Here is a 26966-nt window from a genome sequence, read left to right as displayed (position 1 = left end):
TGATGGACGAAGAAAACGACGGAGGCCCATCTGGGGCTGGCCTCCGAACGTGGAAGGGGTGCCCGTCGCACTATGACCCCCCTGATGTTCCGCATCCTGGCGGTGGCCTATCCGGAGTTGGATGGGCGCTTGAGGGCAAAACAGCAGCCACAAGTGGGTGGGTACAGATTCTGAATCCTGACTGCGCGCTTTAGGAGGTAGCTGGGTGGGGTGTGTGGGCTGTGCGTGACACCAGGCCAGTGCGATCATGGCAGGGTAGGCCCCTGGTTTGTGGAGGCTCTGAAGCACTCCAAACCCAATGGGGTAAGTGGGCATATACTACTGGGCAGGGTCCTGTGGATGTTAGGTGTGCAGATGCTGGCATTAGCCACTGTACCCCATAGGCTTGTGACTACCTTAGTGACTGGTTGGGCATGGCTTAGTGCATAGGGCAGCTCCCTGTGTGTTGTTTACACCAACGGTAGTGTTGTTGCTGGCATTGACCAAGTGTATCCTCTGTCTCTCCCCCCCCTTTTTGTTTTGTCACCCTGTCCTTGTGTGCATTAGCATCATCTGGCGGAGGAGCAGAGGCACTGGCGACGGAGGGAGCTGCATCCCACATGGCCCATGAGGGCGAATCCACTGAGGGTGAAGGCAGCAGTGGGACGGAGGGCGAGGGCAGCACCACGACAGGGACAGGAGGGGAGACCAGTGACAGCGACTCCTCCTCCGATGGAAGCTCCCTGGCGGTGGTGGACACCTCTGTGCCCACCCCAACAACAGGTACAGACGCCACCCCCTACCAGCACCGCCCTCACAGCAGCCCCTCAGCGTGTTTCCTGTGCCCGTTCACCCAGGAGGGTGGGCATCTCCTTTGCCCCAGGCACTTCAGGCCACGCCCCAGTCAGCCCTGCTGCCCTCAGTGAGGAGGCTATTGACCTCCTGTGATCCCGCACTGTTGGGCAGTCAACCATTCTGAATGCCATCAACGGTGTCGAGAGGCATTTGCAACAAACAAATGCATACCTGAAGGGCATTCACTCTGGCGTGGCGGCCCAACAGAGAGCATTTCAGGCTCTGGCCTCAGCACTGATGGCAACCATTGTCAGTGTGTCTAGCCTCCCCCTCCAACTTCTTCTACCCAGCTCCAATCCCCTCAACCCCAGCCTATCCCAAGCACACCTTCAGACCAACAAGGACCCAAATCAACACACAGAAGTGACTCAGGCAAACCCAAGCACCACACTTCATCCCACAGGCACTCACACAATCACCATCCCCATGCAGACACACCAACATCCACAGGCTCCACTGTGTCCCCCTCCTCCTCCTCGTCTACCCCCCTCCCAGTATTGTCTCCACTCACACCTGCATGCACTACAGCCTCATCCACTACGTCCATCACCAGCACGCCGCACAACACACCTCTCACGGGCAGGCACCACCTCACAACCATGCACACGTCCTCTGTGTCCTCTCCCAGTGTGTCTGTATCCCTCCTCCCAAAGTACACAAACGCAAGCACCCACCCACCCAACAGCCATCCACCACACAACAGCATCCAGTCCATGCACCTTCACCCAAACTCAGCAGAAAGACACCTCCTACAACCACTCCCACTTCCTCCACTCCCAAACCCTCTCCATCTTCCAGTCCCAGTGTGTCTAAAAAACTTTTCCTTGCAAACTTTGACCTCTTCCCTACGCCTACCCCCCCGTCCTTCTCCTCGGGCCAGGGTGTCAAGATCCAAGGCCAACACCTCAGCCACCAATTCGGCGTCCGCTGTGGTACCTGCAAGTCCCAGGGGATCAAAGGGGACACCCATCCGGGCTGCCAGTGTGCCAGCGACCCCTGCAAAGTACCAACCCATTCCACCACTTGCCAAGGTGAAGAGGTTGCCACCAAGCAGCATTGACAAAAAGCACGACCCACCCAGCAAGGCCTCCTCCAAAACTGCATCTACCAGTACCAAGCTCCCAGCAGCGTTTGGCAAGGTGGGGAAGGGCAAGAAAACCCAAGGCAAGGCACGTCAGGCCTCGGACCCTCCAGGTGAGGGACTGGTGCCCACCATAAGTACTGACAGCCCAGCAACCTGTACCGCAGAAGGCACCGCCACCTGCACCGCCATCTGCCCAGCCACCTGCACTGACCCCTGCACTTCCACCTGCACAGCTGCTGCCACAACAACAATCAGCAGCATCATCCCCAGTGGGAAGCCGTCCGAGGCTGCAGGAGACAGCCTGGTGTCTCCCTCCACTACTACCAGCACCTGCACCACGGCCTGCAACAGCAGTATCTCTGCTGCAGACACTGCCGCAAGCACCGCCTCCTGCATCGCAATCTGCACCGCCAATTGCCCAACCGGTGCCACTACATCTGTCATCAGCAGCATCCCCAGTGGGCAGCCGTCCGAGGGTGCAGGAGGTGGCCTGGACCCACCACTTGAAGCACCACGACTAGCACCTGCACTACCAGCAGTTTGCAGCCTAAGTGGCTGCAGGATGGAGTGTGGCTCTGCCTCCATGGAGTATCATGCTACCTGTTCCCTGCACATCTCGTGCCTCAGACACCCAGGTGAGGGAATGGGAACTGCCACACCCCAGGTGCAGCATCACTAGACACAAGACCCCCTCCAGAACCAGTATGCATCCACTGTCACTTTCCTTGGCAGGATGAAGCAGACTGGGCACTAAGCCCCCTCCAGAACCAGTGGAACATGTCACTCACTAGAGAGACTGTGGCTTTGCACTCCCCAGGTCCAAGCAGTGGGCAAACCGCCCACTTGAGAGACTGTGGCGTTGCACTCCTCAGGACCAAGCAGTGGGCAAACCACCCACTTGAGAGACTTGAGAGACTGTGGCTTTGCACTCCCCAGGACCAAGCAGTAGACAAACCACCCACTTGGGAGACTGTGGCTTTGCACTCCCTAGGACCAAGCAATAGGCAAACAAACAACTTGAGAGACTGTGGCTTTGCACTCCCCTGGACCAAGCAGTGGGCAAACCACCCACTTGAGAGACTGTGGCTTTGCACTCCCCAGGACCAAGCAGTGGGCAAACCACCCACTTGAGAGACTGTGGCTTTGCACTCAAGCAGTGGGCAAACCACCCACTTGAGAGACTGTGGCTTTGCACTCCCCAGGACCAAGCAGTGGGCAAACCACCCACTTGAGAGACTTGAGAGACTGTGGCTTTGTACTCCCCAGGACCAAGTAGTGGGCAAACCACCCACTTGAGAGTCTGTGGCTTTGCACTCCCCAGGACATCGCTGTGGGCATGTTGCCCCCTCCAGGAGCAGTGGCGTAGTACCATCTTCTTGTTGAGGTCCCCCCTCCCCCTGAGGTGCCTGTGTGTTTTCGACGTGATGCCCCTGCAGTGTTCTCTCCGTTTTGAGGCAGGAGTCAAGTGTGGGCTTCGCCCATGTTTGTTTGCCCACTGGCCACAAACATTTGCAGAGGACAGTGTAAGGCCTTCTGTACATATTGTAAATATTTGTATATACTGTTGTTTACAATTGTTAACTTTATCTGCATCTTTCTAAATATCTCGATTTGCATTCAATTCCTTTTGTCCTTGTGTTCTTCCTGGGGATTACGGGATGTAAATGTAATGTTGATGCATGTTTTTGTGTGTATGGTGTTGTGGGTGTGGGTGAGGGTGGGAGTGGGGATGTTGTGTGCTGCTTGTGAGTGTCACTCTCTTTTCCCTACCCCCCTCCCCTGTGTGCTAGGTGCAGTACTCACTGGATTGTCGCCGCCGCCTTCTTGATATTCCTGGTGTATTAGTAGAAATACACCAGCATTGGCAGGACCTATAGTTCGAGCTCCATGGCGTCCTGGTTCTTTGTTGAGTGTTGAAAGGTGAGTGGTTCCCCTTCTGTGTACTGTTTCCACCGTGCTTTTGATGGCGTTGGTACCGCCCTGGAAAATGTGGCGGATTGGTGGGTTGTGATAGGGTGGGCGGTACATTGTCTTTCACCTGTCAGTTGGCGGTGACCGCTGTGGTGTTTGTTGCTACCGCCATCGCGGTCTGAGTGTTAAAGTGGCTGTCTGGGCTGGCGGTTTCCGTCGTGTTCGCGAACCCATTTTTTTTACCGCTGGCCTGTTGGCGGTATTACCGCTGCTTTAACACCGACTGCCAGGGTTGTAATGAGGGCCTTTGTCTCTTCACATAACAAACTAACATCCTTTAAAGTTTTACTCAAACAACACTATACACTGTGCCCTAAGCTTGTCCCAGAACAACCAATTCTTACTGTGTCTTTCTCCCTATTTATCTCTGTTCTAGGTAGTTTATTTTATAACTCTTGTTAACTAAGCAATATGAGTGCCCAGCCTAATCTGTTGGATGAGTTGTTGAGGATCACCACAATCTGCCTTAGCCCTGTGCTTCCCAGAGTTGAGCATTTCTTGGGAGTGTCTACGCCCGCTTGCACAGCACCTACACAAGAGGACTCCCTTCTTACCTCTCTGAGAGGACCGGCCCCCTAGGCTGTCACCTGGGTTTGGGACAAGGATTCCATCAGAGACTGATAACGACCTACATTGAGCCCAAAGCCATCCTGCTGCATTTGTCCAGGCCCACAGGGTGTCTTCTCTGCCCAGCCATAGTAGTTGGGTGTACAGTGCATGTCCCAGTGACACTGAAGGAGATGTTTTGCAATAGCAATCTTTTTGTTGATGCTTGATCACTTTATGAATGCCTCCACTGTATCCTGAGGCCTTTGTTTTCACTTGCTCGCATTTCTGCTGCCTTCTTGCTGCATAAAAGACTCACTTGCTTTTGGATGGACCTAAGAATGGCTTTGTCTCCTCCATCCAATTTCTTCTGGTTATTGGTCGTCTGTTCTGGTCTGAGCTTGACCTGGTTGAGTGTCAGTTCTTTCAGGAAAAGATTTGAAATATTTGTGTTCCAGGTGGAGTATCATGAGACATGCTCTACTCCCCTGCAATCTTGGTTCTGCCCTTGGCTGATACTCATTAGAACTGTAATGATAGCCCAATAAACCTTATCAAATAAGATTTTTGTAACCAAGTTGTTCAACAAAACTTTATGTTATGTAATTTATTGTATAAACACAGTTTATACCCGGATGAGACTCATTGAATGAACAAGACTAATTAGCTGACTTTAACATTGGTGTACCCATTATTTAGCTATAGAGATAGTAAGCATGGTTCCTAATGGCACCAGAGATGTATTGTACGGGGCAAAAAACATTCTAGGATGACAAGCTTTCTTAGACAGCATGACAGTCTAGAGAAAACAGGGTGATTAGTGCAGTAAGATGTAATGTAGAGGTTTTCAGATGAGATATTCAGCACAATTCTGTTGATACCTACACATAGTGGGTCAGATGCCAGGCATGAAGATGGCTTCGATGGCCACTGGATCCCAGTGCACACTCAATCACTCTGTAGTACTATTTGTGGCAATGTTCTTCTTTCTCTCACCTCCCTAAATTCTTGGAGATGGAGGATACAGCAGGAGTATCAGATTCCATCAGGTTGGTTTCTTTGGACCTTAATTATAGTCTTGTCATAGATTTGTTTTTGTATTTCTGGTATATTATCATTTCTCATAGCTGTATACTATTTAATTAAATATATGACTAAGATAGTTTGAACAAAACAGAGACTACTTCAATTTTATTTGCCACTGTTCTGGTGAAATTGAGTTTGATAGATTATTGTGAAATCTATCAAACATTTTATAAACGGACTGAGCCATGAGAATTAGGCATTTTCCTCAATTGTTAGGAACTGGTCTCTCTTTGGCAGAGGTATGCACCCTATCCAAGTAGGGACTACAGTCATAGTCAGGGTAAGTCAGTAACACAATCTAAATCGACCTGTGCTCACCCTCTGGTAACTTGACACATAGTAGTCAGGCTTAATTTAAGAGGCAATGTGCAAAGTATTTGTGCAACACTTAAATTATAGAGAGACAGTGAAAACACCACAAAAAGATTAGAAAAACAAAGAATATTTATCTGAGTAAAATGAGACCAAACCGACAAAAAAACAATAAGTAGAAGTCAAGATATGAATCTTTAAAGATTAAATCCAAAAACAGTACATAGAAGTCAATAGCGCTAAGCGGTCACTTGAGGCAGTGCTTAATTTGTGCTTGTTGAAACCGGTGCTAAGCACCTGCACTTATTTTTGAGGGGCGGTGCTTATTGTTCTGCCTCAAGCATTTGCAGCGAGCAAAAGACACATTTGGGAAAGACGGAGGAAGAGAAACACAAAACTGCAAGAGTGAGCTGAATGGTCAGGGAGGGGTTTTAAATGGATTGAAGAGGCCCGAGATGGCTTCGGGTTTACGCTGCCTCAGTATTCCGAGTTAGCACATTTAATTGCAGCAGCCGCATGTTTAAGAGGATGGCTTTGAGCACCGGCACGTTTTTATTTACAAATTAAGCACTGACTTGTGGTCACGCTAGACCGGGGAGTCCAAAATTCAGGCTGACCGTGATGGAGGGCAGGCTGGCTACAGAACTGAGGCAGAGCCCACTGAAAAAGTACCTTGGATGGAGCAAGCGTTGGTGTCGAAGACTTGATGATTCAGTTCTGATCCATGCAGTCGTGTAGATGCGTTGCCGTCGAGCTGTGCAGCAATGTCCTCCGATCGATGCTGCATCATTGTCGAACCTTGCAGTTGGTTCATGAGTCATTGTTGAATTGTTACTGCTTCGGTTCCAAGTGGAGCCACGGCCTGGATGTGTTCATTCTTGCAGAGAAACAGCGGCAGGACCCGTTTCTGAGGCCTGTGACTAGATTGCCACCTCAGGCAATGGAGGACTCACAGATGGCAGAGACCAGCAGCTGAAGAAAAGTGGAGGGAAGTCTTTGATGGCCATGACACTTCAAGAACAGGGGGCAAGCCAAGAAGTAATTGAAGAACTTAGGTTCAAGAATGTAGAGAGCAGGTCCAGTCCGTTTCACTCCCATGCAAGAAGCAGCAGGCAAAAACTGCAAAGCAGGTAGCAAAGTGTCAGTCCCTTTTACAGCACAGCATTCAGCAGGCAACAGGACAACCCAGCAATGCAGTTAGCGAAGTGGCAGTTCCTCCTGACAGCACAGCAGCTTTGCCTCCTGGAGGAATATCTTTGGTTCCAGTAGAGTTCTGATTTGGTGGTGTTTGGGGTCCAGTACTTATTCCCAGTTGAACCTCTGAAGTGAAGGAGACTTCAGAGAGAGGCCTTCGAAGTGCACACCGTCCCTATCCTTCCTTCCTTGGCTCCAGACAGTCTACAGGGGGTTATGCAGCTCTTTGTCTGTTGGCAGGCACAGCCCTATTCAGGCATAAAAATGACAAAATATTGAAGTAACACCTTCACAAAACGTACCTCACTAAGTCACTTAATTTTTATTTTCTTGCTGCATAATTTAATTACCTCTGCCTATAATTTGGTCTACCCATGCCACATAATTCCAGTGCCTTGTAAACGGGGAAGAGTTGAATTAAAAATTATTTCAGCAAGGAGGGAACGTGTCATCGTCTTAATTTATGAACTTGATCAAACAAGGGCTCTCACCTTTAATTAAGGAAAGTGGATCAGAACGCATTGAGAGAAAGTAACTTTCCTTCCAAAGATCAGCATAGACGAAGGTAACGGGATCTCCTCAGACCAGTGTTCGCCTGTTTCTGGTTTTCATTTTGGAGATTGTGTGTATACTAAGTGCAGGTCTTTAATGCAAAAAGAACAGTTGATGGATGGAATGTAGAACAAATCAAACATTCACCCCCAGTCACAGATCTGGGTTTAATCCATCAGTTGTTTTGCTCACCATGCCATTCCAGCTTGGACCCAGTCATATGCAAATCAGTCTTGACCCTGTTCCCCATGGGAACAGTCCAGCCCAAACTGCCAGACCAAGTCCTCCCTGGACCAGAAACAAGCATCCTGGGACCAGTTTCGGGGTATCACCCCTCTTCGCCAGGCTAGCTTGAATCTGGGGGCATAGTGAGCACGCGACCCACGTCTGGGCATACTCTTCCCACTTTGGGTGACAAACGCAAAAAGAACAGTTGATGGACGGAATATAGAACAAATCAAACATTCACCCCCAGTCACAGATCTGGGTTTAATCCATTAGTTTTTTTGCTCACCATACCATTCCAGTTTGGACCCAGTCATATGCAAATCAGTCTTGACCCTGCTCCCTGGGGTGGCATGGTGAGCAAAAGAACGATGGATTAAACCCAGATCTGTGACTGGGGGTGAATGTTTGACTGGTTCCGCATTCCGTCCATCATTTGTGTTTTGCTTTACTTTTACCGCCATAAGTGCACCGGGTATGCCCAGACGTGGGTCCCGAGCTCACTATGCCACTTGATTCAAGATAGCCTGGCTGATAAAGGGTGAAACCCTGAAACCGGTCCCAGGATGCTTGTCTCCGGTCCAGAGTGGACCTGGCCTGGCAGTTCGGGCTGGACTGTTCCCTAGAGGAACAGGGTCAAGACTGATTTGCATATGGCTGGGTCTAAACTGGGGTGACATGGTGAGCAAAAGAACGATGGATTAAACCCAGATCTGTGACTGGGGGTGAATGTTTGATTGGTTCCGCATTCCGTCCATCATTTGTGTTTTGCTTTGCTTTTAAAGCCATAAGTGCGCCGGGTATGCCCAGACGTGGGTCCCGAGCTCACTATGCCACTGGATTCAAGCTAGCCTGGCTGATGAAGGGTGAAACCCTGAAACCGGTCCCAGTATGCTTGTCTCCGGTCCTGGGAGGACCTGGCCTGGCAGTTCGGGCTGGACTGTTCCCATGAGGAACAGGGTCAAGACTGATTTGCATGTGGCTGGGTCTAAACTGGGGTGGCATGGTGAGCAAAAGAACAATGGATTAAACCCAGATCTGTGACTAGGGGTGAATGTTTGATTGGTTCTGCATTCCGTCCATCATTTGTGTTTTGCTTTGCAGGTCTTTAATGGGCAGGTCTTGTCTTACATAAGTAAACACCTGAATTTGTTCTGAACAATCTGTGACCCTAATACCAATTAAATTAATAGACGTGTCACCTCATAAAACCAGAATACTTAACGTTTTTATTCCCCCCCCCCCCACAGGTCGATGTCAAGGACACCGTGGAGGTCCTGGTAGGACTTCTGCTCCAAGAAGCTCACAGCGAGTTAGAAAAAGTTCGTGCCATCTGGATATGGATCTGCCATCACATAGGTAGGGAGCGGGCCACAGCTACATCTCTGAAACATTCCCCCTTGGTTACATGTTTATGTCTAATTGGTATGCTTCTGAGTGCACCCGCCCATGCAGACTCCCCTTCATTATCTTTTAGCTCTAATTCTTGAAACAATTAACCTTTTAGCTCCCGTTTCTTACCTTATTAATCCAATTCGTGAAACCTTTAACTTTTTTCTTTCATATTCATTCTTTCAAAAGAAGACTACTGGAATGAAACAATTGGATCAGAGCCCTCTAGAAAGCTGTTCAAGGATGAAGTGTTTATTTTTATAAAAGGGAAACTAGGGGGTTGAAAAAAGGTAACCTACTATGTGTGGTGTTTCTGGCCCTTTTCAAAACGTATATATTACATAAGAGTATGCTGCTTTTCATGCAGTTATGAAAAGCTGATTTTTTTCTATTTGCTTGCCTCTCGTAGCTTTCCAGAGTACCCTTGTAGCATTTTTACAATGCCAGGCGGATTATTCACTATGGTAATGTCTGGGGAGTTTTCAGTGTACAGTGGAAAAGTGCATTTGCAATGTGTAGGTTTTCCCATTTTTTCTCCACAGGGAAAATAACGTTTTCGCTCTATAAACCGCCTCCTCTGTTTGGTCATGAAATTTCAGGTGATCCATTTCCCTTATTCATTTTGCAAGCACATTTAAGCCAACGCTTTGCTTATGCACATTCACAAGTGTTGCGGGTGGAAAACTACCTAACTAACTTATGTGTTTCACATGAAGTTCTGACTGTGTATAAGTTCTCTAAGAGTTAGCATAGCCAATACAATTTGACAACCATTTTGTCCGATTTCCCTTCTCTGTTGCTGCAACTTAGCTCAAAATGAAAATTTGTCTAAATTGGGTAGGTTTTCTCCTTCAGTACATGCATGTCCACGTGGATACCTTTGTTTCATTCTGATGGACATCATGTAGTGTCCTTACCTCCTCTGACCTATGTTCACTGCACTCTGTCCAACCGTGACCCCAGGGTCCATCACTGAATCCAGTCCTTCTCATTACATATGTTATACCACTGACTCATCTCAGTAACTCCACTGATTCCACATTATACACAGATATTGGGCCTGATTTAGATTTCAGCAGAGAGTTGCTCCAGCATTGGGCCCTATATCTAAAGCTAAATTCCGGAGTCCAATTAATTTCTCTTCTCTGTTCTGAACGGTGAGGTGACATGAATCAAATTAAATGCAGCGTAACTCAATAGCCACACAGTCAATCTCAAAGGCCAAATTATAGTTCAAAGAGCTTTATTTGGACTTAAAGTCAAACTTACATACATGAGTCTCAAGATCATAGTATAAATGTACAGAATATCCAAATGTGAATCAAAGCACCATACAATATGAAATGTAACTAACATATAAAAGACCACTAGCTCAAGAGCAATAATGGATGCATAGAGGTAAAATCCCTTAATAACTAAGCTAAAGTTCTATAGGTTTGGAAAAGTGGTCAGCACAACAGAACTTTGAAGCCACATAATAATTTGAGTTTAAGAGCAGTATCTAAGTAAGGTCCGCTCTCATCTGAGGCAAGGGGAATCTGAATCTTACTGCTAACTAAACCACACTTAAATCTTGTTTCCTCCCAGGATGATCTTATTGGCAAATACTTTTCCTAGTTCAAAAACATAATCACAAGTTACCGATTAGCTTTAAACCTCGTGAAGTTTCAGCGTCGAACTTGGTACACCCTCACGTTTCTGAATTTCACAAGAGTTACAGCTGCCAGCCTAGGATACTCCTCTCGTCCTGTCCTTGATAAGCACTTGTCTGGGCTTTTCTTACCATCTAAACAATAAGCACCATATTAACTCAGATCCTGACACCTGCAGCTTTAGAAAAATATTCAAAAAGCAAACTGCACATTGAAGGTTAAAAAACTGAAAATATATGGGCGTTCACTCTGGTCAAACTAATTAAACATGAATACACTTTCAGGTTATACAAATACTATACGCCTGTTATGACAAATAAATAATGATTATAAAGAATAATATTTCTAAAACTCAGTAGCATAAACATTTTTTTAAATGATGATAAAATAATGCTTGCAGAAAACATTGCATACATCTGTGCGCTTTTATCATGTGTTTCACCATGCACCATGTTAAAGAAACATTCCTTTTGTTAAACAGAAATACAACCATCCCTTCATTTTTGTTTTAAGAGGCATAATGGCGCAGCCAGGTTACTCCTTCTCAACCCCCCAATAACTTTTAGTCATTAAAAATGTGTTTCAGTCTTGAATGAGACTCTCTAATACCTGGTTGTTTTAAGCAGTTTTCACCTTGACTCCTCCAAATGCTTTATATCATTATAATACTTACACTGACTATTTTCCAATTCAACTTCTGCTCTCTTTCTCTTCTGACCTCTCAGAATCTTCCTTCTATGGAAGGTTCTGTATCAAACCAACAGCACTATTTCCACTATTGAAATTATCAACAATGGTCTCTTCCCAAAACCTACAATTCCACTTCCCAAATTCCCAAACCTTCTCCCAATAGTAAAAACATAATGTCCAATTGTTTCCCATGCTCCAGTTCCTTCCAACTCCTTCAAATCCTTCATCAAACTTGAAATGTTCTGGATATACTTCTCCAAGTCCTTATTTTTATCTGGAATAAATGTTCCACATTGTTGAACCTTCAGCATCCGACAGACTCCGCCCTCTTTCTCAAGCAATAAAGTGGTGCAAGCCAATTTTGTAAAACCATTATGTTTATCACATCAATCTCAGTGTTTACCAACAACAATGTGTTTGCTGTGCTAGAAGCCAGTTTATCCACCATTGTAGACAGCCTTCTAATCTTCAGATCATTAAAAATCACCCCTAATGATGGAATCAGTGCACCAAAAATATCTGTCACTATTTCTGCAGAACTAGCTCCTCGTCTAATTTTGGATTTCATTTTCCATACAGGATCTTCAAGATGTTCAACATGGTAACGTTTTGGAAATACTATTGCTAGATAACACATATAACATGCCATTATTTCGAAAACTTGAAATATGCCTACTGTCCACAATGAAATACACTGCAGAATCATAGGATCCTTTCCATCCAAAAATAATTCAGTCTTCCCTCTGAAATCAAAAAATGCTCACAATCACTTTTGCCTATGAACAATGGCTCTGTATAGCTCTGATCAATGTTTAAGCATAGTTTCCCTTTATGCTGCCAGTCTAAAGTTAAAGACGGCAAGTTCCCTTTTACCTCATGTTCTATTTTTTCCTTTTTCCATCTGTTTTGTGTTGCAAGTTCTTTATCTGTTCTGGATTTTGTTTCTAATTCTCTCCTTCGGTCTTCTGCTAAATTCAAACATTTATTTTCTTTGTCAGTCGATGAACAGGTCAAATTGTGTCTATGCGCATATGCAGTGGCTAATGATTTTAATGACACAAAATATTTACCTGCCATTTCTGCATCTTTGAAATACAGGTTCTTATTTAAGAGGTGGAACAGAGGAATTTCTGACACCATTAAGGCCCTCATTATGACAGTGGTGGTAAAAACTGCCTACCACTGTGGCGACGGCCGCCAAAAGACCATCGCTGCAGCTACCATACGTCTGCCATATTATGACCACAACCGGATTTTCTCCACAAGAAGGGCAGAAACCGGCTGTGACCATACTGGCGGAAGGCGGTAAGGCGGTGCTGCTACCATCAGCAGTGCCACGCCAGTAGACCGCCACCAACCGTATTATGAAAAATATTATGGCCTGCCGGTGTTCTGCTGGCGGTAGCCGCGCCCCGTCCCATCTCCTGCCAGAAGACACCCTGGATCCAGGTAAGTTGGATCTCCGACAGGGGAGGGGGGTTGGGGGGTTGTGTGTGTGTGGTGGTGTGTGTGCATGTATGTGTGAGTGTGTGCGTGAATGCTAGTGAGTGTTTAGTGTTGTTTGCATGCGTGAATGAATGTGTGTGAATGCATGTATATATGGAAGTGTGAGTGGGTGTATGTATGGAAATTAGAATGCGTGTCTGCATGTATGTTTTTAAGTGTTTGCGGATGTGTGTGTGAATGGATGAATGCATGCGTGTATGTATGAATGAGTGTGTTTCTGCATGTGTGTGTGTCTGAATGGGGGCGTGGATGTAGGGGGTGTGGGGGGCTGTTAAGAGAGGTATGGGGGTTGGGACCCTCCTATAAGTGACAGGGAAGGAATTGCCTGTCACTGATAGGGCCTACCACCATGATTTTCCTGGCATTACGAACGCCACGAAAGCCATGGCCGTATGCAGGGTCATAATCCTGCCGGTGGCACAATGGCGGCCGCCGGGCTGGAGATGCTTATCTCCAGCCTGGCGGCTGCTACCGCCATCGCAGTCAGAGGGGTACATTGGCAGGTTGGCTTCAGCCAACTAGCCAATCTCATAATATGGTGGTAAGTACCGCTAGCCTGTTGGCGGCACTACCTCCACATTAACACCGACCGCCGGGGTCATAATGACCCCCTAAGTCATAATTCTAAAAATAATTTTGGAAACTTTCCTCATTGAAAAATTTACTTAGTAGCAAATTACAAGAAATACCATATGTTAAGGGGATGTGACACAGAAGCAGGTAACTGTGTACAGATTTAGCAATCTCTAACATTCATTGTATGTACATATTCATACAACAGCTTAAAATATACGTTGTCTAAGTAATCTCCTCTAGACTCATCTAAGTGCAGTACTTTTTCATATTATCCTTAGGGCTAAGAGTTTGTGGGGGAACACTAGAAGGTAACTTCTCCTCAGAAGGTGTAGAAGAAAATGCTTCTATTAACAACACTATGAATACTACTAAGGAAATAAGCAACACTCCATATATATTATGTATCTATATTTTCTTAATTTGGCTCCATTATGTCTTTAGTATCAGATCTACTATCAAAACGTATTGCAGCAGCAACGATATATCTACAATGATTTCACCAATGCGCAAAGTTCATTGAGGACCAACATGTAAATCTTTGTGAGACTTCCTAGCCCTACTCAGTGTTCTTCTAAATGACAACCCTTATTCTTCTGCTCCTCTGGCCTAGATAATCTTCTCAGTTCCCTATCCCAGTCAGTATAAATGTCCTTGCCTTCCACACAAGCCTTGTTCATTGAGGGCAATAAACATTCCAAATACAACTCAACCACATCCTTCAATTCATGGAGGTTCAGCCCAACCAGTATGTTGATTTCAGTGTTCCAAGAACTCCTTATCTCTGACTGTCATTTGCAATATATGTCCACTCTGATGAAGAATACCTAAAACTAGGCACTCTTATTCTTTTTGGACTTCTTAGTGACACACCTTCACCGTCACTCTCACTCAGGTCTGTGCCTTCAGTTTCTTCAGCAATTGTTGGTGGCACACATTCTTTTAGCAAACTCACATTCCCTTTTTTCTTTCTTCTAGGCCAACAGTCTCCAGCTTCCACATGCTTTCTTCCAGCACTAGTTATTTCTTCAGGGTCTGATTCTGAGTCCGACTAATTTACCACAGGTTAAGACTCAATTGTCTCTGCTTTGGACTCAATTGTCTCTGCTTTGGTCTCAGACATGGCTTGTTCAAGACCCCCTTCAGCTGATCAAGTGTTGTGTCTTGCTCAGTTTTGTCCCTGACAGCCTGTCGGTCGTGTTCTTGCTGTCTTTCCTACACAATTGATTCCTCTGGAACAGTTGCTGTCATATCTAGGGGACATTCAACTCTGTGAGTATGGGAGGCATGTATACAGTTGGGGACACCTTCCCACTTCACAGCCGTCATCTTCACTGGGATCACTTGGTAAGTTCCACGCCAGCGAGGTTCTAAACATGTCTTTCTGACATGTTTCTTCACCAAAACCCAATCTCTGGTATTAGGATCATGACATTTTTCTTGATGTAGAAATGTTGTGGCGGCTCCAACCTTATGAGACACAGAACACACCACATTAGCTAGCCCTTTGCAATAGTCTAGGGCCTTATTATCAGTAATATTCACAAGTGCATTCACAGGAATCTCTGGCAGTCTCACCCTTCCTATTATGATCTCATGGGGGGCAGTGCAATCTTTTGATCATGTACACTCCACAAGCTAATTAACACAAGAGGCAGAGCATCTGGCCATTTCAAAGATGTTGAAGCACACACTTTTGCCAGTCCAAATTTCAGTGTGCCATTCACCTGCTTCACAAGACCTGAAGCCTCAGGTCTATAGCTGCAATGTAATTGCTGCTCCAATTGCAAAGCTGCACACAACAATTTCAGGACCTCAATGTTGAAATGAGTTCCTCGATCTGATTCTAAAGAGGTTGGAATGTCAAACCTAGTAAGAGTCCTCTCAATAACATTTTGTCTAGTCAGGTAAGCCTCGACCCAAGTGGAAAAGACACACACCACAACCAAAACATATCTCAATCCATTGCAGACAGGCATTTTAATTAAATCAATTTGTATCCTGTTAAAAGATCCTTCTGACCTTCCTGTGTGACACAGTGTAACTACAGTTCTCTTTCCCACATTGTTCTGTTGACACTCAACACTTCAATGACAAAATGCTTTAGCCATCAACCTAAATTTAGGGTTGAACCAAGTCTGCCTAAACAGTCCCACTAAGGCATCCCTACCAATATGGGCTGGACAACGGAAATGGCTAGCCATAACAGACTATTTGGCAATACTGGTCATCCATCCATCGAAACCCAAAAATCATCATCTCTTTTCAAACAACCTGCTCTGACCCAACTTTGTTGTTCTTCCTTAGACACTTCCTCCTGAACCCTCTTCACTTTTCCCTAAGTATCAACTGTTGTCAACCAGAGGTTAAAGTTAGTCTCATCAATTCCTTCATTGGTGAATTCACCATTGAATGTACAAACATTGTGAGCACAGTACTTTGAAACCTCATCAGCGTACTTATTGCCCAAAGTCACATGATCATCTCCAGAAAGGTGTGCAGGGCACTTCACCACTGCATCCTGATGGGGCAATTGTAGTGCATTATAGAGGTTCCTCACTTTTTTGCCATTCCGAATCAGAGATCCAGAAGACATCATAAATCCTTGCTGAGACCACACTAGTCCAAAGTCATGAACAACACCAAAGCCATACTGACCATCGGTGAATATTGTCACTTTCAATTGATCAGAAACACAACATGCTCTAGTAAGAGCAAACTGACTACTTGAGCAAAAAATATTCTTTGAAGTCAGGAAGAAGCTTCAATAACTCTCAAACCTCCTCCACTGTCTCCTAAGCATGAACCATCAACATAGAGGACATAATCAGATTCGAGCAGTGGTTCATCTCCGATGTCTGGGTCAGTAACATCAAGACAATTGTGGTCGCCTTCACAATCTTCAGCAATTTGTTGATTCAATATTGGCAGTAGTGTGGCAGGATTCAAAATCCCACAACGTTTGATAGTTATATTCTTTACAGCCAATATCACCTACTCATATTTGATAAGTTGACTGCTTGTGAGATGCTGGGTCCTGGTTCTAGTCAGCAAAAGCTCTAATGAATGTGGGACGTACACAGTTAATAGGTGACCCATAACAATATTTTCACACCTCTCTATGCTTGTGCTGACTGTGGCTACTGATTTAAGGCAGCCGGGCAATGGAGAAGCAACAGGACGTAATGTGGGTGAAAAATAGGATGCAGGTCTCTTAGCATTTCTGTGCATTTAAGTTAGCACTGAGAGAACACAGCCCTCCCTCTCGTTGTAGAAAAATGCAAATGATATGTTATAATTGGGCATCCCTAGATCAGGGGCATGACGGAGACATTTACTCAGCTCTAGAAATGCAACAAGACAGTTGTTATCCCATTGTACCGGATCGGACACATATTGGGTATCCACTGTCTACAGTAGCCCACCATTCCCAAAAACATCCTGACTTCTCTCTCCCTAGTTGGTGGACTCCTTTTCAGTATGCCGAAATTCTCTTTTGTGGCACTTTCTTCTTGAGTATTCAACGTCACCATTAGGTCATCAATATATTGAATATTTTTGAACACCACCACCCTGCTCGACAACCTCGCCAACCTCGGCCTCAAACAACTGGTGAACACCGCCACCCACATCGCCGGACACACGCTCGACCCTATCTTCTCCGCCAGCAAACACGTCTTCTTCAGCCACACCTCTGCCCTACACTGGACCGACCACAGCTGCGTCCACTTCACATTCCGACGCGAGACCTCCCACCTCCGCACTCAACCCATCCCTCGTCGACAGTGGAACAAGATCCCTGAAGAGCAACTCTTCTCCGCTCTCGCCGCCAACCAACCCACCCTCACCACCGACCCCAACGACGCAGCTCTCAACCTCACAAACTGGATCTCCAACTGCGCTGACAACCTTGCTCCCCTCAAACGCACGCATCGACAGACCAACACCAAAAAACCTCTCTGGTTCTCTGACACCCTCAAAGAATCAAAGAAAACTTGTCGTGCCCTTGAGAAGGCCTGGCGCAAGGACCACACCGCTGACAACATGACCGCCCTCAAGAACGCTACACGCGAACACCACCACCTGATCCGCACTGCCAAAAGGAACTTTTTCACCGACAGACTAGACAAAAACAGCCACAACAGCAGAGAACTCTTCAGCATCGTCAAAGAGTTCTCCAACCCCAGCGCCAGCGCCAACGCCGTCACGCCCTCACAGGATTTGTGCGAATCCCTCGCCACTTTCTTCCATCGCAAGATCAGCGACCTCCACGACAGCTTCGGACACCAGACCCAACCATACACCACTGAACCCGCTTCCCCGGACATCACCCTCAACAACTGGACCCACATCAACACGGAAGAAACCAAATCCATCATGAACTCTATCCACTCCGGCACCCCTTCGGACCCCTGCCCGCACTTCATCTTTAACAAAGCCGACGACATCATCGCCCCGCACCTCCAGACCGTCATCAACTCTTCTTTTTCTTCTGCTACCTTCCCCGAATGCTGGAAGCACGCTGAAGTCAACGCCCTACTAAAGAAACCTACGGCTGACCCAAGCGACCTGAAAAACTTCCGCCCCATCTCTCTTCTACCTTTCCCAGCCAAGGTAATAGAAAAGACCGTCAACAAACAGCTGACCACCTTCCTGGAAGACAACAACCTGCTCGACCCTTCACAAACCGGATTCCGAACCAACCACAGCACGGAAACCGCCCTCATCTCAGTCACAGACGACATCAGAACCCTGATGGACAACGGTGAAACAGTCGCCCTCATTCTCCTCGACCTCTCGGCTGCCTTTGACACCGTCTGTCACCGCACCCTAATCACCCGCCTACGCTCCACCGGGATCCAAGGCCAGGCCCTGGACTGGATCGCCTCCTTCCTCGCTAACCGCTCCCAAAGAGTTTACCTCCCTCCGTTTCGCTCAGAACCCACCAAGATCATCTGCGGCGTACCTCAAGGCTCATCGCTCAGCCCGACACTCTTCAATGTCTACATGAGCCCCCTCGCCGACATCGTACGCAAGCACGACATCATCATCACCTCCTACGCCGACGACACCCAACTTGTACTCTCCCTCACCAAGGACCCCGCCAGCGCCAAGACCAACCTACAAGAGGGTATGAAGGACGTCGCAGATTGGATGAGGCTCAGCCGCCTAAAGCTGAACTCTGAAAAAACGGAAGTCCTCATCCTCGGCAACACCCCGTCCGCCTGGGACGACTCCTGGTGGCCCACGGCCCTCGGCACCGCACCGACCCCCGCAGACCACGCCCGCAACCTCGGCTTCATCTTGGACCCTCTTCTCACCATGACCAAGCAAGTCAACGCCGTGTCCTCCGCCTGCTTCCTCACTCTCCGCATGCTCCGCAAGATCTTCCGCTGGATCCCCGCCGACACCAGAAAAACCGTGACCCACGCCCTTGTCACGAGTCGCCTGGACTACGGCAACACCCTCTACGCCGGGACCACCGCCAAACTCCAAAACCGCCTGCAACGCATCCAAAACGCCTCGGCCCGCCTCATCCTCGACGTACCCCGCAACAGCCACATCTCCGCACACCTGAGACACCTGCATTGGCTCCCAGTCAGCAAAAGGATCACCTTCCGTCTTCTCACCCACGCACACAAAGCCCTCCACAACAAGGGACCGGAATACCTCAACAGACGCCTCAGCTTCTACGTCCCCACCCGCCCCCTCCGCTCCGCTGGCCTCGCACTTGCTGCCGTCCCTCGCACCCGCCGCTCCACGGCGGGTGGGAGATCTTTCTCCTTCCTGGCGGCCAAGACCTGGAACTCCCTCCCCACCAGCCTCAGGACCACCCAGGACCACTCCGCTTTCCGGAGACTCCTAAAGACTTGGCTGTTCGAGCAGCGATAACCCCCCCTTTCCCCCCTAGCGCCTTGAGACCCGCACGGGTGAGTAGCGCGCTTTATAAATGCTAATGATTTTTGATTTTTTTGATTTTTTTTTTGAATCAAGACTGAACTGCAAGGCTTGTTCAAATATTTAAAATGTTTGTTTAAATTCTGATTAAAAATAGATGGAGATTCAGAATACCATGTGGGACATGACACTATGTTAAGACACTGTTTCCGAGCAGGAATGCAAAAAGGAATTGACTGTCATGCAACTCTATACAAAAGAAGGCCTGACAGAAATCAATGGTAGTGAACCACTCAGCTTCACATAGAACGTGGAACAATATTACAGCTGGATACAATACCACAGGGCAACAACGAATCACAATGTTATTTATTTTCCGCAGGTCCTACACAATCCTATATATTTGCCACTTGGTTTCTGAACACCCATAATGTGAGTGTACCAAGTTCTTCCCTTTATCTCCTTCAGAATTACTTGTTGTATCATGAATGCAATCACAGGAGTTAATCCAGCAATCGTCTGTGATGTCATATTGTATTGTGTGATTCTCGAGAACTCAACATTTTGCTTACCAGAAATCCGGGCAGGTTCTACACCTTGAATCAGTCCGATATCCTTTCCTGAAAAATCCCACACCTCATGTTTAACTGTTTCTCTAAAGTCAGGGGGCAAATCATCAAGTATGAGCAATGCCTTCATCATGCAACATTGATCAGTTTTCATCAGCTTAAAAACAGCATCCTATCATGTGTTTGCTCCTCTATTCCTGCTAGAGTGCAAAATATAACACAATTTAATTTAGTAAGTAAGGGCCAGATGTACCAAAGGATTTTACCCATTCTGTGTTTATGGGAAAAAGCTTTCGTACATATGGCCCTAAATCTCTTCCCAAGAGATTACCTGGACTGTGATCACATATGATAAACTTGTGTTCTTTTTCTCAAAGATCCTATTTTCATTTGAACTGTGTCAGTTTTTTGAGAAATCATGTGTTTATTCTCTACACCAACAACTTAGACTGTTTTTCCCAAGAGGTGTAGGTTTGGGAATTCTACTTTTCTCAAAGTAGAACTGGTAGCACCAATATTGGCATAGAATGACATGGGACGCCATCCACTTCACTGTTTATAAATGGTCCACTCTGGTCACCTCTAAGGCTCCACCAAGTATGCATTCTCCCCACCCCTCAGGCTGACTGATTGGAGCCATTTTCTTTATCCAAATGAAGCAGTGGAAATTGTTGAAAAGAATTGGTGTCCCTTGTCAAATTTGCATTCATTCGTAGACCCTGATTCAGATTTTGGTGTGGCCCAACAGTATTTTGGTGTGGCATCATAGGTTGAGGGACTTGCATTATTATAGCTTGGGGCACATACACATTTTGAATTCTAGGTCTTTGCAGACCCTCATCTGGTTAGAATTATTATTTTGAGCAGGCACAAATATGGCATTTTGGACCTGATTAGCTGGATTTAAACAACATTTCCTTTTCCAATGTCCCACTCTATTACAGACAGGCACAGAGTAGATCTTTTTAAACTATTTACAGCCATCCCTGTTTTCCTTTTTAACACAAACTTTATTGTTATTTATATATACGTGTACATCACGTTACATCAGTGAATATCTATTTACATCGATCCCTGTACCTGGATCTATAGGGACCCCTCAACTGCTAATTTGCATGGGATTTTGTGGTTGCTGGTATACACCTTGCATGATGCCCACATTATTTACAACTAGAGGAGTCTGACTTGTTCTTTGTGCAGCTTTTATTTATACAACCATCAACTCTTCCTCATCTTCAAAGCCTTAATTTTATTTAAGTCAACATCATATACTTGAGCCTATTTCGCCAGTTTATCATGAACTTGACCCGCTCACTTAGTGATATCCTTATACATAAACACAAGCTTATCCTCTTGATATGTATCCAATTGTTCTGGGCGAAGATTTACAACAATCATGGCATCCAATTCTACTGTTAACTTCGCTACATCCACAGTTCTTTTTCTTGGTGTCAATGGAATTGTTCCCTAACTCACTTCGAACTCATACTTTCTTTAGATGGAGTGTGTCCATTTAAAAATTGCTCTCATTTGTCTATCTCCTTCATACTAATAGATTGAGTGACTACAGGAATCTTAGGTGTGGAATCATTTCCCAAAGCACCATATCCCAAATGTAAAGGTGGTTCCCATATAGGAGTAGTATGAGTCATCATCTTCTGATATGAACCTCTTAAAGTGCATCCTGACATATTCAGAGGCCTATGAGCTCTTACTATACATTGAGTGCTTGCATGTGTACGTATCTTGGGAACAAATTCCCCAGTATCTGAATTATTTGGAGCATTAATTAGTCCTGCAACACTATTAGATACCACCAGATTATGGCCCTCATGTTAACCTGGTGTTAAAAACTACCTACTGCTGCGGCGACGGCCACCAAAAGGCTGTCGCTGCGGCTACCAGCTGTCCGCAATATTGTGGCCACAGACGGATTTCCGCCACAAGAATGGCGGAAATCCAGCTGTGGCCATGCCAGCGTACGGCGGTACGGTGGCGCTCCTAACACCAGCAGCACCAGGCCAGTAGACTGCCGCCCGCCGTATTATGAACAATAATACGGTCTGGCGGTGTTCTGCTGGTTGGCACTTTAGCAGTGCCCCATCCCGTTTCCTGCCAGAGGACCCCTGGATCCAGGTAAGTCGGGTCTCCGACAGGAGAGGTGGGTGGGGGGTGTTTTGTTTGTGTGTGAGGGTGTGTGAATGAGGATGTGTGTTGAGTGTTGAATGTGTGTGTGCATGTATGGAAGTGTGAGTGCGTGTATGTGTGAATGTGAATGCGTGTCTGCATGTATATTTGGAAGTGTGTGCGGATGTGTGTGAATGGATGTATGCATGTGTGTATGTATGTGTGAATGAGTGTGTTGCTGCCTGTGTGTGTGAAGGGGCATGAATGTAGGGGGGTTGGAGGAGGTTTGGAGAGGTAGGAGGTTGTTGGGGGGTAACAGGAGAGGGATGGGGGAGACCCCTATCCCGCCATGGTTTTCATGGCGTTATGAATGCCATCAAAACTATTGAGGTAGGCGGGGTCTTCATCACACTGGTGGAACAATGGCGGCTGCTGGGCTGGAGATGGATATCTCCATCCCGGCAGCTGTCACCGCCGTGGCAGTCGGAGTGCTACATTGGCGGGTTGGCTTCAGCCAAGCCGCCAATGTCATAATGTGGCTGTAAGTACCGGCAACCTTTTGGTGGTACTTACCACCACATTATCGCCTCGGTCTAATTGACCCCCTCTATGTGTTTCTCCCAGAATCTTATGATTTATTCATAGGAACTACCGAATCAATGGTAACTAGTACTGTGAGAGGATCAACAATACTTACGGTAGGGTCAACTGGGATACAGTCTCTGAAACCCTCTCTTCTCGGCTCACAAGGCGTGCTTATGGGAACATGTCCCACATGACTGAGTGCCTTCTTAGCCAGGGAGCTATGGAAGGCTACCATGCCACTTTCTCTAATACCATTCCTCCAACTCTCACTTCCAGCTTCATTATACGGGATTGGACTTTAATATAATAACACATCCAAAAGGCTATCTCCAGGATTGTCATCATCATCTATGCTCATGTCATTGTGCTCTTTTTGCTTCTTTTACTTTCCGACCATCTTTCTTTCCCCTTCTCCCTCAGTCACATCTGTGGTTAAAACCGGATACAGCTTAACCTCTTCTATCATATTTGTTCTCTACCTTTTCTGCTCAGCATCCCTTCGGGCACCTGCAACAAAACCGTATAGCTTTCTTTGCTCTACCTTGAGATCTCTCCCTTTCATTTGTATGAGCAGCATGTTCCCAAGCATTAAGTGCTTCATATTGTGGTGATCTAAGAGATGGCTTTGTTTCGTATAGCACCCTCCTAAAATTTTCAATAACTCTCAAATTAAATGTGCCATTCGGAGGAATCTAAATGGGCAATCCTTTTCTGTGAGCTTGTACCATTGACCAGTTGAAACACATGTGTGAAGTCCTACATTAGTCACTATATAATGACCAGGAGTACCTTCAGGAAGGACCACTTCACCATCTACTAGGAACATGAACATCACCTCTAAACAAATCTCGCAAAACTTAAAGCATTTAATTTTTCAAATTGTTTTCACAACACTTCAATTCAATAAAAACAATATTGTATCCACAATTCCTTTGGCACAACCACCAATCTCATTGTGGCACCATATGACACTCTTTACCAATAGCAGCGTGACACTATACCAACCTATAGTAGCATTGTACAGTGTGAAGTAGACATTGCTCCTCACAGCAGTCCCCTTCCTTTACAATCTGTATGTACAATATGACAAATACACAATAAATACAAAATATTTGTCTGATTCACTGCCTCCAATGCAATTGATCCTACTCGCACTTCTAGCTTCATTATATGATTATATGGGGGTGGGCGTTCATCTAATAACACATCCAAAAGGCTACCGCCAGAATCGTCATCGATGCTCTTGTCATTGTGCTGGTTTTGCTTCTTTTCCTTTGGCTTCCAACCATTTTTCTTTCCCCTTCTGCCTCAGTCGCATCTAGTTAAAGCAGGATTCAGCTAAACCCCTTTTCATCATATCTGTTCTCCATCCTTTCTGCTCAGCATCCCATCTAGCACCTGCATAAGACTGTATAGCTTTCTTTGCTCTACTTTGATATCTCTCTCTTTCATTTGCATGAGCAGCACGTTCCCAAGCATTAAGTGCTTCATACTGTGCTGAATTTCAATCGGCCATCCTTTTCTGTGATCTTGTACCATTGACCAAATGAAACATGTGTGAAGCTCTACATTAATCACCATACAATGACCAGGAGTACCTTCAGGAGGGACCACTTCGCCCTCTACTTAGGAACATGGACATCACCTCTGAACAAATCTCGCAAAACTTTAAAGTGTTCAATTTTTCTAAATGTGTCACAGGACTTCAATTCAATATAAACAATTTTGTTTCCACAATTCTTTGCTTCGGCACAACCACCAATCGCAGCACAGCACCATGTGATGTTGTCTACAAATAGCAGCGTGACACTATGCCAAGCAACTTTACCAGCTCTGTGCACTGTGACGTAGACCTCGCTTCCCCTTCCTTTACAATCTGCACACATGCTTGCTCCACAATATGGAAAACGAAAATACAACCTTTCTCTGCTTCAATAAAATGAATTATTTAAAACAAACTAGAGAATCTTGCAATCACTTCTGATGAAACCTCGACCTGCGGGGTGTAATCAAGATCAGTAAATCCTTATTGCCTCACATTTACACAAAGTAAATCCCTATCTAACTATGTCACTGACGACGTCTCACAATGACACAACCCCTAAGCAGACAATACAATATGGTGTTTTCTGCTTCTTTTAAACTATCCCGGGATCTTAGGCCACATCTGACCCGATAACATTTTCAACCGCTGTAGAAATCATCACACTCACAAAACAAGATAAAAACGTCTCTGCAAGACACCACTTATTCACACAATCCCCTGCTAATTAAATGCAGCTGCTGCAATCTGCAACCCTATTAATACTCACTTATCTGATTCCAGTACAAATCACCACGACTTCCCCAGTCTTCCAAGGCTGGATACAAGCATCTAAATTAGACACTGTGGAATAAGGGGCATATTTATACTCTGTTTGCACTGAATTAGCGTTGTTATTATGTACTCCAATTCGGTGCAAAACTAACTCCATATTTATACTTTGGCGCTAGACACATCTAGGGCCAACTTTGGAGTTAAAGTCATTTTTTGGATGTGGAAACCTATCTTGCCTTAATGAGATGCAAGGTAGGCATTCCCGTGCAAAAAATGACTTGATGGCCTTAACGCCATATTTATACTCCCATGCAAAAATGGTGCACAGGAGAGAGGAGTGGTCAAAAAATGGGGCAAAGCTTTCTTTGCCCCATTTTTAAAGCCTGGGTCAGGCCAGGCGTTAGGGGAACTGTGGGCCTATTTCCGTGTTGGAACACCATGGAATAAGCCCACAGGTGCCCTCCCCAGGCCCCAGGGACACCCCCACCCACATCAGAGGGGCAGCATAGGATGGGGGACCCCATCCCAGGTAAGTACAGGTAAGTATTTTATTTTATTTTTCAAAGTGCCATAGTGGGCCCAGAAATGGGCCCCCATACATGGCACAGGGTGCAATTGCCATGCCCAGGTGATCCTGGTCCCCTGTGCTGGCTATTGGTGTGGTGGGCATGACACCTGACTTTTCTAAGACAGGAGTCATGTGGTATGGATGGTTTTGCATCAGAAAATGACTCTAGGCAAGTTTGAGTATATTATTTTTTACTCTAACCTGTCTAACATCATTTTTTGGTGCACAACCCCCTTCTTCCATACCGCCAGCCCCACCCAACTAATGTAATTTTTTTTACACTAGCCTACCCTTTGCACTAGCTTCCATTCCATAAATATAGTGTGCGGCTGGTGCACAGAAATGGTGCAAGCCGGTGCTAAACATTTTGGTGCAAAACTGCGTTAGTGCAGTTTTGCACCAAAAAGTATAAATCAGGGCCTAACTGTTTTAGAGCATGATTCCAGTTATCCTCGAACTATCCTCGTAGCTACCATCTGCTCCAACTTTGGGCCCTATATCTAAATTCTGGGGTCCAATGAGTTTTCCTTCTCTGTTCCGAAGGGTGAGGAGACTGCATCAATTTATTCAAATGAATTACAGTGTGACTCAATAGTCACGTGGTCAATCTCGGAGACCAAATTATAGTTTTAGGGCCTTTATTTAGACTCAAAGTCAGACTTAACATACATGAGTCTCCATATTATAAATGTACATAACAACCAAATGTGAATCAAAGCATTGTACAATATAACATTTATAAACATATAAAACATATAAAAGACCACAAGTTCAAGAGCGATTATGCAGAAAATGAAGAAAAACAGTTGAGGCATTGAGTAAAAATCCAAGTTTTCCTATCTGACCATTTAATCTAAAATCCTAACTAAGCTAATATTCTATAGGTTTGGGAAAATAGTCAGCGCAACAGACCTTCTGGAGAAGATTCCATCAAGAGAGGTATGGCAGCATGAAGCCACTTAGAAATTGGAGTTCAAGAAAAGTATCTAAGTAAAGTCTGCTCTCAGCTAAGGCAAAGGGACTCTGAATCTTACCACTAACTAAACCACACTAAAATCTTGTTTCCTCCAAGGATGATCTAATTGGAAATACTTTTCCTAGCTCAAAATTATAATCAGAAATCACAAGTTGCCAATTAGCTTTAAGCCTCCTGAAGTTTCAGTGTCGACCCTAGTACCACCTCACACTTCTGAAATTCACAAGAGTTACATCTTCCAGCCCAGGATACTCCTCTTGTCCTCGATAAGTGCTCAACTGGGCTTTTCTTATCATCTCAAACAATGAG

The 26966-nt window shown here is 45.8% G+C and overlaps 1 protein-coding gene across 1 annotated transcript in view; it reads left to right on the top strand.

Annotated features, from left to right (window-relative positions):
• LOC138265101 (kyphoscoliosis peptidase-like) overlaps positions 1-26966 on the top strand; it is a 350383-nt gene that overhangs the window by 37607 nt on the left and 285810 nt on the right. The window contains exon 3 of the mRNA XM_069212641.1: positions 9055-9163. Within this exon, the coding sequence (XP_069068742.1) occupies positions 9055-9163 (109 nt within the window). The remainder of the gene's footprint in view (positions 1-9054; positions 9164-26966) is intronic.

This window comes from Pleurodeles waltl, chromosome 11, assembly GCF_031143425.1.
Source record: "Pleurodeles waltl isolate 20211129_DDA chromosome 11, aPleWal1.hap1.20221129, whole genome shotgun sequence".
In the NCBI taxonomy this organism is placed as follows: Eukaryota; Metazoa; Chordata; class Amphibia; order Caudata; family Salamandridae; genus Pleurodeles; species Pleurodeles waltl.
This window is presented reverse-complemented; position numbering and strand designations above follow the sequence as displayed.